This window comes from Lupinus angustifolius, chromosome LG20 (assembly GCF_001865875.1).
Source record: "Lupinus angustifolius cultivar Tanjil chromosome LG20, LupAngTanjil_v1.0, whole genome shotgun sequence".
In the NCBI taxonomy this organism is placed as follows: domain Eukaryota; kingdom Viridiplantae; phylum Streptophyta; class Magnoliopsida; order Fabales; family Fabaceae; genus Lupinus; species Lupinus angustifolius.
Genome location: NC_032028.1, coordinates 3,391,789 through 3,406,137, shown reverse-complemented (window position 1 = coordinate 3,406,137; position 14,349 = coordinate 3,391,789). Strand labels below are relative to the sequence as shown.

At 28.4% G+C, this 14,349-nt stretch overlaps 1 protein-coding gene across 1 annotated transcript; it reads left to right on the top strand.

The window, feature by feature from the left end:
* LOC109336443 (3-ketoacyl-CoA synthase 6-like) lies at nucleotides 9,915-11,868 on the top strand. The gene has a single exon (XM_019573046.1). It carries the CDS (start codon nucleotides 10,062-10,064, stop codon nucleotides 11,550-11,552), a length of 1,491 nt encoding a protein of 496 aa, XP_019428591.1. The 5' UTR covers nucleotides 9,915-10,061; the 3' UTR covers nucleotides 11,553-11,868.

The window sequence follows — 14,349 nt, the reverse complement described above, 5'->3', positions numbered from 1 at the left end:
CGATCAGATCCGACCCTATTCGGATCCGATCATGATCAGGTTGTGTCGGGTGAGCGGGTAGGGCCGGATCCTGCTCACCCCTAATTCCCAGTGTTGTAAGAACCAAACTATACTAGGCGGTTCAATCGTTTTGACCATTAACCAGATTTAAAAGTGACTTTAGTTTGCAGTCTTAACCGAATAAGAGTTGGACCATTTTAAACCGGGAAAGTTCTAGTTCGACTATGTTAAATCCGGTTAAATCGGAATAACACGGGAAGTAAACCGGATGATTTACTTAAAATTTAAAAAAAACTAAATAATACTCTAATATCTTTTGTTTTACTTCGGTCCAAAAAATATTAAAATATGTTATTTCAATATAATTATACTATTAATTTATATAAAATTTTATATTTATATATAATTTTATATTTAATGGTAAAAATTATTAATTATATATAAAATCATCGAGCCCGACTAGACGGTTTAACTGTTTAAATATAATACGGAATCTTTTCTAGTTTGACGTCCGGCTCAAGTTTTACAACATTGGTTATTCCCCATATGATTCAGAAGTAGACATATGTTGACTCAAAATAATGTACCATTGCATATGTCGTTGCTTATAATTGGTCAAAAAAAATATTAATAACCAAAACTTTAATTTAAATATATTTTTTAACCAATTATAATCACTATTACATGATGTGACATATATTATGGGATAGCAGATCTGCTCCCGTGATTCAGAAATGGACGACACTGCATAATCTGTTTTTTGAAAACCTTCTGTCAAATGTTTTTTTAAAATTATTATTTAAAGATCATGCTTTACCCTTAGACTGAATCTAAGATTTCAATTTTACTTTTATACTCTTTTATCTGTTACTTATAATGAACAAATCATGGAAGATGTATTAATGTTTTTCTCACAATTTGGTTCGTTATCTCCCTCCTTTTAAATTGTGGCTTTTATCAAGAGGATTAGCTAATAGCCCAATATTTATAATGTTGCAACATTTTTTAGTTCGAATGCTAGAATCCAAAGAATGCCTTAGGATTCATCTGCAGTTTAAGATTTATCAGCTGTGGTTGTTGAAACATTATGACCGCGTACTAATTTTTTTTTAAAATAAATGACAAAGACCAAAGAAAAAAAGAGAGGATCAAAACCAGATTTCACTTAAGCTAGCCCAAAAATACAAGTTTAATATATGGGTAGAGATCCAATCCTTTAATCATGGGCATGAAGTGTAAGTTCAACTATTTTATTGGGTCTCAACTTCTGAGCTGAATGGGCTAACAACAGGCTTCTCTATTGTCATCAGTGGCAGATGGGCTTGAAAATCTTATTCTTTAGAATTTAAACTTAAAATACTAGTTTCAAATCTTATTCACAACTTTGCAAAGTATCTGTGAGCAAGATTAGGTGTGTTTTTGTTAACACATTTGTATCTGCTTATGTGCGTGTGTATGCAAAGTTACCACTGTGTTTTTTTTAATATTTTAGCTAATAATTTTAACTTTCTCAGTAACTACTTTTTTTTAATTGCAAATCTAAACTCTCTTCTTTAGCCACTGTTGTGCATAATTAACCTGTTCACTTTTGAAGCTGCCATAATAACTTTACCGTCCGAGACAATAGAAGTAAATCTTTTATGAAAACTTATTATGTACGCTTAGCTATAACAAGAGAATATAACCTTATGTAAACTTATCAAGTGTTTGAAACATCGAACGATTATAGTCCAAGGAGACATGACCATTTCAGGCTTTACAAGATATGCAATTCTTTAAGGCTCTATTTGTTAAAAACAAAAGAACTGAAAGTATATATGAAATATGATAGAGATTTTATAAATGTAACCCATCTTCATATTTTTCTGAAAGAGCCGTATCCTCATATAATTTTCTCCAATAAACCAATGTTTTGCTAATTAGATAAACCATAAAATAAACAAGTAAATGTATTGAATACCTAGAAAAAATAAATATAAAAGTCAAGTATTTCGTTTTAGTAGTAATAGAACAATGTTTAACATCATATTTAAAGACTACGAAAGGTAATTAATAAGTATCTATCAACTGTTTACTTAGACTCAGTTTAGATATTAAATGATATTTTTGCAAACAATTTGCCTGTGACTGCCGTGTATATAAAAGTATTGAAAAAGAGAGAGGTAGTTAGACAGCAAAACTTTTATTGCAAGAGATAGACATAGTAATAGTACCAATCCATATCAATAAGTAATAAGAGTGAACATTTAAACAGAATTAAAATGAATTGTTAACCGCTAGTGACATACCCCTATCAGCGCCCTCACATTATCACCATTCACTTTCCATTATCCGAGATTACATATCCCAATTTTTTTGACACATAATATAAATTAATGTATATGTTTCCTACTATTCAATTTTGTTTAGTAAATATCACAATTATATCGGATTGAAATATGATTGAGAACAATATTAGTAACTGCTTATATGCAGGGACGGTGCTACCTTGATTCCAAGGTGTGCAAATGCACACCCTGGTTTTTTAAAAAAAATATGTATATTATTTATATAGAAAAATGTATGTATTGTTAGTGTATAAGTTCTATATATTATCACTCTATTATCTTTCATCTCATCTGTATTTAGTTATCATCTATTCTTTAAAAAAATAATTTAAGTTAATGTTGGATGATATAATGATCATGTATAAATCTTTACATTAATATATATATATATATATATATATATATAAATATTACACTCTTATCTATAACTTTACAAGACCAAAATTTATTTTTTGTAAATGATATGACATGTTTTATGAAAAACAAATAATACAAATATTACAGTATGTCTTGTTTGAGTCTATCTTTGTCCTTCTTTAGTTTTGTCATTGAATTTGTAAACTTTTATCTAAATGATTTTTATTCAACTGATTTAGTAGTATTTGATAATTAACTTGAGACTTACAACATTAACATGTATAATAATGTTGAATTTGCTTGTTTCAAAGGAATGAATAATCTTTAAGATAAATTAGTTTAAATTGGAAGACACATTTTTACGCATTAGTTCATATTCTTTTGGAGTTAGCAATACAACTCTAGAAAAAGTTTTTTCAACTATGAAAAGTGTGAAAAATAGGTTACCTAATCGAATGAAATATGCGGAAATGAATGATTGTTTAGTGGCTTATATTTAACAAGGAATGTTCAATAATATTGACAAAGAATTGATTACTCAACAAGAAATATAACTTATTTGATTAAATCTTTTTTGCGAAAAAAATGTTATTTATTTGATTAAATATATTTAAATTTTGCAATTTTGACATTAATATTTTCATTTTTTATAATCAATACTATATATTATTTTAATTTTTGAATATGTTACACACCTCGCCTCTAGGTCCTAGATCTTTCTATGCTTATATGCATTCTTATTTAATTGCAAACAAACTTAAGTTTTCTAACTTCCATATAGTGTTAGATTTATCTGAAATATATTTTATCATTAGCTTTTGGATTGAAATATTTTATCATTAGCTTTTGGATTGAAATATTTTATCATTAATGCATTTTAATCCATCAAAACACACCCACATTTCTTTTGAGATAAAAATCTCAAATATATGTTCCTTTTTTTATACATCTGAAAAACAAAAGAAAGAACTAATTAAGGCTTTGGAGTGCATCATCTAAGAGAAAACTATCAATCTCATGGAGAAGAACTCAATATCCTTTTTGGTTACAATGGCAATAAAAAAGAACTCCAATATAAGAGTGTTTCAAGATTAAATCCGGATATTTTTTGGCACATTGGAAATAAAAAGAAAAAAAGAAATCCTGATATTTAAGTATATGTACCAATGTGATTTTTATTTAAAACAACGCAATAAACTAGAACACGGTCTTTGGAACATGTAACATTAGTTTAGTGGTAATATATAATTCGATCATTCATATGTCTATAGTTTTTTTAATTAATAAAGACAAATTAAAACTCATTTCGCTAATATCAGTGACTCCATAAAAATATACTGCGAAGAGATGTGGTTCATAATTTTTTTGGATGTATTCACAGTAGAGTAAATTCGAAATACAATTATTCTACTATTAATATAGTTTGTTGATTTACAATCCCTTTTCGTATTCTAGGATGTTCAAAACAAAATAATGGAAGGAACCAAAACCTATAGATTTGGAGGTTCAAACTCAAAAACAAATTGAAAATGACAACTTATTTTTTTTTTATAGTTATTTGAGAAAATGAGTAATGTTACATAAATAGAATGTCTAACAAGAACTTATTCAGAGATTCGACATCAGCCACTTCTAAAACCCCAGTGTATTATTTTTATACAAAAAATTGAAAATATAAAATTTACTTGACCTTTAGTTATATTAATATTTTTAATATATTTAATGTATACAAAATCTTTGAAACAAAGAGTGTTACATTCGCAAGCTCCAAGTACCCCAGTGGAATCTGCAAAGAAAAGAACCAATACGATAGCCATTCACAAAACCTATATTATACCGAATAAAATAAACAAAGCATACGACAAGAACTACGCCATCAATTAGAATAGGGGTATAGTTTGCATTAATTAATGAAGAAATAAATTCTATAAAAACAAATAAAAAGTAATATGGTAAAAGTGGCGTTCTGTCCAACGTTTCTATAAAAGCTTAAGCCAGTTGGCCTACACTTACTTGTATTTGAGAATGTCACTATTTGGATAAAAAAGTTTTACTTTTTCCTTTTTAGTGAGCTTGAAAAGTTTTACTTTCTTTTATCCATCCAAGGTTCTATAATATATTTCAACTTAACAATCTCAATTTATTTGCATATCATTAAACATGATATCATATTTGAATACATAGTTAGTTTTAAATGAAAAATGTTGAAATAACTGACGAAGTTAAGTCAATAGTGCTATATGTTTCACTATATTATTCATTTAGCTTACTGTATTTTGAATTTAGTTCCTATAGATTAATCAATTTTTATTTTTGTCCATATAAGTTAACTGGATTTTATTTTAATCCCTAAAAGCCAAATTTATGTACATGCTTTTGTTGGTTAATATTTTGTTTGCATACATACTTTTAATGGTTGTACTTAACACTTTTTTGACACCGTACATAAACCCTAGTTTAATATTTTTGTTAGAATGTACATGAAGCATTGTCTTCTCAGTGACATGCTTGTTTACTATTCATACTATCTTAATCAGTAGTTTCAATGTTGTTCACTTGTTTAAATCTATTTATTTCATTTAAAATGTGTCAATGTCTTTATTAAGAAAGAAAAAACATTCCGAAATTATATTTAAATAATTTATAGACATTAAAACCAAAACACATTAACTAATTGAATGATGTGACTAGGTATATAATACTACAGATATAGCTCCATTAATATTTTCCATCCTAACAACAAATACAAAATATAAAATATTCAGAAAGCATAAAAAGTAAAAGGTTAAAGAATTCCAGGAACTAAAATCAAAACTAGATATAATTGTAGGGCCCAAAAACATAATTAAGGCTTAAAATAATTGTTCACAACTTTACTCTAGAAGCTGACTTAAGGGGAAGATCATTATTCAAATTATTATAGGAGATAGTTTTCCAATATTGTTCACAAAATCATTATATTAAAGAATCAAAACAAATATTTCATCTAAGCCTTTTGTTTGATAATCTAATTTTGGAGGAGAATGAAAGATGAAAAATGACTTTAAAAAGTCGATTTATTGTTTAGAAGTTAGGTGAAAGAGAGAAGAATATTTTGAAGGGTTTTTAAAGCCTCATAAAACCCTCAACGTACATATTTTCATGGATAAAGATTAGTTATTTCAAAGTTTGTTTCAAACAATGTATCAAACTAATGAAAACTTGTCATGTTATTAAAAAAATAAATATTCATTATTTTATATTGTCATTAACTTGATACATGGTATCAAACATACTTTGAGACAACAAAATTTTAAAATGTTATCATATTTACTCAAATTTGAGATTTTTCTAGTGATAAAATATCAAAATAAATAAACGTAACTAATAAAATTATATAATTACATCATTACTTATTCTCATTATTAATTACATTTTAAAGAAAAATAAAAATTATTTTTACAGTATCATTACTTTACCCTTTCCCTTGTGATTAGGTGTTAATCCATTTCCTTCTCTTTTCCTAATTGACTTCAAGCATACCTCAAAAATTTGGATGCAAATTCCATGGAGAATCTCCATATCCACACGTTATAGCAGTATTGTGAATAAATAAAGAAAATTGATTGCTAACTATCAGCCAAATGCAACGGGCATTTAATATTTGATCGACAGCCGCATGTTTAGTGTTTTAAGGTTTTACCAAATTGGCATGTGGGTAACAAAAATCTTCTATATCATTATCTTTATTAATTTGGCATGCAGACTTTCATTTCATCTAAAGTTTTACTACTATTTTTAACAAATATTCTGTACACATTATTCTATATTATTTACATGTAACCGGTGAATTAGTCATTAACTATGTAGACCAAATAACTGCATGTCTTAGCGTTATCACAAACCTCTAATTTTTCTTCCTTGAACATGTGACTAAAATCTTATGATGTGATTTTAGAGAAGTTTAAAATCTGTGCACTGACAGTATAAAGTTTTTTACACTGTTAGCACATTATCTATCATTAATTTGTTTTACTTTTGTTTTGTTTGAGAGTCAATAGTAGTTAACAAATCAATGATAGATGATGTACTGACAATGTAAAATTTTTTACACTGTTAGTGTATAGATATTAAATCCTAATATTAAATGAAAATTTGAATGTACATAATGCTTCTCATATATAAAGTAATGCATTTAATATCTTCTCTATTTAATGTTCTGAGGATTTACAATTTCTACTTTAGGCACAAAACAAAAAAAGATTTGGAATTGGATGCTGTCTATAATACCACAATATTGGATGCATTTACAGATTTACTTTTTATCCACCTTTAATCAAATTTTTCGTCCCAAAAACAACGTGGCTTGATGAGTCCTTTGTTTTTTGAAGTATTTAATTTGCATGCGTCCAATTGTATCAATACACCAAAAAAGTCACAAGCACAGAGTAAATAAATGTTTAAAAAATGTAAAGACTCGAACAAAAAAATATTTTTGTATGAACTACAACCAAAAACACATTATTTTCAAAGGAATATAAATCCTATGTAAGCCTTTTATTTAATACATCTTTTACCTACTAATAAAATAACTTGTAAGCTAAAGTACTAATATACTAAAAGAATTGAACATTACTCTTATCCCGCCTTCAATTTATAAGCCGTTTATGGAACACTGGTGTACTAATTAGTGAGCATTAACATTTTTTGGGGTTATTATTAGTGAGTAATATGTTTATCTTTATAAAAAGTCAATACAACCTTAATTATGATTTTTTCAATTCTATTACCAGATATTTAATAAGAAAGATAATGAGTGAAATATAGTAACTATAATCATAGAGATAAATAGTAAACTACTGCATACATAAATATAATTCAAATAAACACATTAACTCTGATTCTTATTCAATATATCCCAATCTTGTAAGACAATTAAAAGGGGTGGGAGTATTAGTTAAAGTGTGTTTGCTCACTTGCTGATTATATTTTTGAAGTACAATCAAAAGTACAAATATCATAACTCTATGGTTAAATAACTAATTCATTTTATGGTGTGTAATTGTCCTTTCAATAAATGTCATTCATAAAAATTAAATCAATGATATTTTAGTCTTTCTAAAAATTTATTAGCATGTTTTACATTATTAGATAAATGCATTTTTCGCCAACTATATTTTAATTGTTGAAGAATACTGAACAGTAGATATATTGATTATAAATAGGACTCCCAACTTTAATTTCATCTCATTTGATTCTTAAACTTTTATCATTTATAAAAGGGAATGAAGTATCTCCTTGCATAAGGAGTTAAGTTATTTCCTCCTGCCAGTGAAATTATGACATGTGTCATGTTTCATCATTTTCTATAAAATTATTTTTAAAAATAAACAATAGCACACATGTCACATTTTTATTGGCTAGAGGAGATAAATTATCTCCTTATGTAAGGAGATACATTATTCTCTTTATAAAATATGTCATTTATGTTAAATCCCTGTTAACTTATTTGAAATCTGACCTTTCTTTTTTAATTGTACATCATTTTTAACAATTCCTTCCTTCTTTTAGGCACATCACTCCCTCACGTTTTTAATAGTTCCTTCTTTTACTGTGCTCTTCCACAATTAGTATAGAAAACTGAAAGAATACAATGTTTTCTCTTACTCATATTAAATCATAATAAAGGTGGTGAGAAGTGGTTCATTCTAAATCTAGAGTAACACTGTTATTATATCCATGGTTTCAAACTTTCTAACATACGTGTTCTGAATAATATGTGTTCTATCATAGCCAGAATATTCATCTCACATTATAATATAACCAGAAATAAAATTGCATAATATCAATTATTGAATTGAGTCCCACAAATTTTGTACTTTGTGGCAATCAAGTGCAAGAAAAAGTTTTTTAATTTGAAATGCTTAAATGGTGGTGTATAGTTTGGACTTTGGAGTGTAATGAAATTATGGAAATTGAAGAAAATGAGAAATAAAAGGGAATTGAAATGGTTACTAGTGAGCTCTTTTTCTTCTCCCCATTGATAGAGTTAAATGGAAGAATTTCCCAGGATATTAAATGGGGAGAGGGGATTGTTATAGGGTGAGAACGGAGGAGCCAATATATATTTCTCTTTCATCATTGAATATGGGTTGATTGCTTGAAATTTTACTGTTTGGAAGAAGAACAGTCTTCCCATACTCTTGCTATTTTTTATTATATTTTTAAATAAATAAATTAATGGCGTAGATTAAAAAAATTAAAGGTCAGATTTTACTGTTAAATAAATTAACAAAGATTTAACAAAAGTATTTATTTTATGAATGATAGAAGTTTAAAGTTTGATTGGGATGAATTAAAGTTAATGGTCATATTTACAAAAAGTTTAAAGTTTATGAGTGTTATATACACTTTTTCCTATTATTTGTATTAGCCTATTAAAAACAAATACATTGACCTATTTAAAATCAGATCAATTAGATTGTAGCCTCATAATAAAATATACTTTTACTCACGTAATATAAGGCTTAGATGTGTTGCCCAATCTAACATACTAAAGTACTCTGGAAAGAGAAGTGTTCTAAAAAATTAAGAAAAAGTTATATGCAATAACATATATATCATTTTATCACTAATGATAAGATATATTTATCCTTTAAATTAAGTTAAAAGGAAAAATAACAGCCTCATCTGATACCTGACAAAATTTTGATCTAGGAGTTTGGCCAATGTAATAGTCTACCCAACTCAAGTAGGCTATAAAGGAACATCATATAAATTAAACATGGATGAATTTCTATCGCATACTATAACAAACTATCTGTGCAGGATACCATTACAGTACTTGGAAAGCTCTCTCATTAGGAGAGTAGGTTGACGATCTATCAATGAAAGGACATTATTGTAAGCACAAACTGTTAAAATATACTAAATCTCTATCTAATTGATAGATGAATGTATATAATTAAAGTGACTCAGTTGCAAAAATGGGTTTCTCCTATTTGCCTTTCAAACCACCTTTTAATGATGTAAAGTAACATAACCATTAGAAGATAGTAAACAAGGGCAAATCACAAAGTTGTTTTTACATGTGGAAAAGAAGGATTTCAGGGTTTAGTTATGGAAATTAATACCAAGTTAAGTGAGCGTTGAGTGACGTGAAGTCTTTCATTTAATCCCCTCATCTGCCCCTTCAGTGCATAGGGTCCCCTTTGCCTTTAAAACCTCACCCTCCCCCCTCCTTCACTTATTCAATCACCAAAGCAAAATTCCCCTGATTTCTAATTCTCAATTCTCAATTCTCAATCCTCACCCTCCCTCTTTTTTAGCATCTAAAAAACTTGCCAATTGCCATAGTCATAGTATACCTTTGTGTTTCTCAAATAAAACAAAAAAAACATGCCTCCAGCCATGCCAGATTTCTCTAACACAGTGAAGCTCAAGTATGTTAAACTTGGGTACCAATACCTTGTGAACAATATTATAACCCTTACCCTTGTTCCCATCATGGCTGCAATTTTCATGGAGGTACTACGTTTAGGACCAGATGAAATCCTAAACCTTTGGAAATCTTTCCACTTTGATTTTGTCCAAATTCTATGTGCTTCTTTCCTCTTAATCTTCATAGCCACCGTCTACTTCATGTCCAAGCCACGCACAATTTACCTTGTTGACTATGCTTGTTTCAAGCCACCGGTCACGTGCCGAGTACCTTTTGCTACCTTCATGGAACACTCAAGGCTTATACTAAAAAACAACCCCAAGAGCGTCGAGTTTCAAATGAGGATTCTCGAGCGATCTGGCCTAGGTGAAGAGACTTGTTTGCCACCCGCAATTCATTACATCCCACCAAAACCAACCATGGAAGCCGCCAGAGGTGAGGCTGAGCTTGTTATCTTCTCAGCCATGGATTCATTGTTCCAAAAAACCGGGCTTAAGCCTAAGGACGTAGACATTCTCATTGTCAATTGTAGCCTTTTCTCTCCAACACCTTCTTTGTCTGCCATGGTTGTTAACAAGTACAAGCTTAGAAGCAATGTTAAAAGTTTCAATCTCTCGGGGATGGGTTGCAGCGCGGGGTTAATCTCAATTGACTTAGCTCGCGATCTTCTTCAAGTTCATCCAAACTCAAATGCTGTTGTTGTGAGCACGGAGATTATAACACCAAACTATTACCAAGGTAAGGAGAGAGCCAAGCTTCTTCCAAATTGTTTATTCAGAATGGGAGGTGCTGCTATTCTCTTATCAAACAGAAGAAAAGAGCACAAGAGAGCAAAATATAAGCTAGTCCACGTTGTTAGAACTCACAAAGGTGCTGATGATAAAGCACACCATTGTGTGTTTGAAGAGGAAGACAGAGAAGGAAAGGTAGGTATCACACTTCAAAAGGATCTTATGGCTATTGCAGGTGAAGCTCTCAAGTCTAACATCACCACCATGGGTCCTCTTGTTCTACCTGCTTCAGAACAGCTTCTATTCCTTCTCACACTCATTGGAAGAAAAATCTTCAACCCAAAATGGAAGCCATACATTCCTGATTTTAAACAATCGTTTGAGCACTTTTGCATCCATGCTGGTGGCCGTGCTGTGATTGATGAGTTACAGAAGAACCTTCAGCTCTCCGCGGAGCATGTTGAAGCTTCTAGGATGACCCTTCACCGCTTTGGGAACACTTCATCTTCATCACTTTGGTATGAGCTTAACTACATTGAATCCAAAGGGAGAATGAAGAAAGGAGATAGGGTTTGGCAGATAGCATTTGGAAGTGGATTTAAATGTAACAGTGCTGTGTGGAAATGCAACAGAAGCATTAAGACCCCTCTCGATGGACCTTGGTCTAATTGCATTGATCGTTATCCAGTTTATATTCCTGAGATCGTTAAGCTCTAAGTTCTTGGAGAAGAAAAATAAACAAAAGGTTACTTTGATTTCAGTGATGATCTTCTGCTAAAGAAGATGAGTACTTATTTGTTATCTGTCTGTCATACCTGTTATCCCCTTTTTTAAAATATTTGTATTATCATTTTTCTTCAAACAATTACATTACCACCTTGAGATTTTGCATAGAAATTATTCCCAATGGGTCTTCTATGCATTGATCAATGTGCATAATGTAAGGGAAACATAACTCTGGTTTGTAGTTTCTTTGTATTTACTTACATTTGGAAGCTTGTAATTAGAACTTGAAATGTAAGAAATATATTGGTGAAATTAGTTTTTCAGCAGTACGATTTTCCGGTTGTGCTGAATGTTAAAGATATATCATATATCCATTCTCGGGGTCAAGTGCTTCTAGATTCAAGTATCTAATCTCACAGATAAACTATTCGGTAGCACAAAACATTTTCATCGTAACTAGTCACTTCAGATATATACTAATATTTTTAGAATAATTACAAAAAAAACTTAAGTATAAGTGAAATACCAAGTTTATATTTTGTAATATCTCACTAATAACACAAAATAATTATGACTAAAAAAATTATATAATAACAATATAAAAGTTTTATTCACTACCTGTTCATTATTTATCATCTATTTTTTATTATTAAAAAAATAATACAAACAAATAGTGAATGATATACTGTAAATAAATCTCTATATTGAAAATACATAAATATTATACTAATGACTGCTATAAAATGATTACTTTTTTGAATACTTTTTATGGTTATAGCGAGTATTATTTTTAATCAAATCCGTCAAGGTACCATATAGCGGTATAATAATTTACATTTTGATTCATTAATTAAATCACATATAGTTTAAATTATATATATTATAATAATATTAGTTTAAATTATATATATTATAATAATATTAATGTTAAAAAACTAATAAAGAATGTTATAATAACTTTATTTGTACTATTTATTAAAACAAATGCATAACTTAAGCTTGATGATATACTCTATTTTAAAAATATAAACTAATATATTAATTGTATAATTAATCTTCCATAATAATATTTTAGAAAAAACTAAAACACTTTCATAAAAACAGTTTCATAACTTAAGTGACTTAAATGAAAACCCAAGAGTATGAATGTATCAGTAGTTTCGGTACAATTACTAATTTTTGGGTGCATATATGGTGTTTGACAGTTAATATTATTTTATGTCATAATTTTATGATTGGTTAGAAAATTACTTTAGGATTAAATTTTAATTTAAATATTTTTTTTATCAATTACAAAGTTATGATATATGTATTAACACTAAGTATAAGACAACAAATATGCATACCTCAATTTTCTCTCCCACTTTTCATAATCATTACTATAGGTGCAGAAATGGATATTATCTGGTTCCTCATAAACAAAAATTGAATATTATGATTCCCCACCAATAACCCCAAAATTTTATAAATACTCAGTATATTATTTACACCTTATTTATATTATTTTTATTCAGCAATTAGAAAGGAATAATAAATAATGTAGTGATAATATGAAAAAAATTTACTCGAGCATAAATCTTTTTTCTCAACGTTTATTCCCAATATTCGCCCTTGTTGGACAGTCGTTTTATGAACTATGGACTTCCCAACGGGTGACATCTTATTTATAATTTTTAACATTGAGAAGTTCCCTTGTTTCTAACTCTAGGTTATTGACATCTCGATTGCTTTTTTTTTAAATGTTGAGAAGTTGATTTATGAGCTACCAAATTCTGTTTGGTTGAATTTTTATTGTTTTAAATTAAATAAAAATAAACTTCTCAATTTCTTAGTTGTTTTAAAGGATAGTCTCCACTAGAGTGTTCATGATGAGTTTGAATCAATTTTGAGACAAAAAATCATTCGATCCAAAAACATAAATAATATATCACTGAGTTTGGTTTCGTTGATTTATATTAAAAAATTTACTCTAAGAATTATATGTGATTTTGGTTCATTTGGTTTGTTTTTCTAATAAAAAAATCACAAGTGCAGTACACTTTTAAAAATGTCATCAAGTTCACATAAAAAATATATCCATTTCAAAATTACATGTTTAATATATTTTTAAAAACGTTAAATTCGCATAAAAGTTAATGAATTTACTCTAAGACTTCTACTCCCAAGTGTAATACACGCAAATATTTGATTGAATACTTTAATCCAAACAAAAAATGAAACACCGCAAAAGCAACATCAATAACATTTGAACATAACTTTAACAATAAGAAAATATTATGAAATAAAGAATAAACTTTCAATAATTATAAAAAATATAAAATATACATTTTACATTATGAAATTCAACTAAGAAATAATATTTATTATTTTGTGTATAAGTGATTAGTATTAGTTGACTCTGTTTTTTAAAAAGTCACAAAAAAAAAAAAAATCAGTCAGTTTTCTAAAATCAATGATCAACATGACCAAAACAATTTTTGAGTTCTTGTGGTTTTCTTTTTTTGGATTGATATTTGGTTTATATTTCATATATGTCTGGATTTGATCCCCTAGTCTTGTTACAATGATAAGATTATTTGTTTTATGATCTAGAAGTTGTGTTACTTAATTGATAACATTTTTATAAAAACATAAATTAAATTTAGGAAATGTAATTGATTAGGATATTAGCATAGAGTTTTGTTGGGACAGAGGATCTTTGTCTATCACAAATAATAGTAGAATACATATATATTTTTTAAGTGGATGGAATACTTGCAATTTTTTATATTTTTCATTTTTTTTGTAT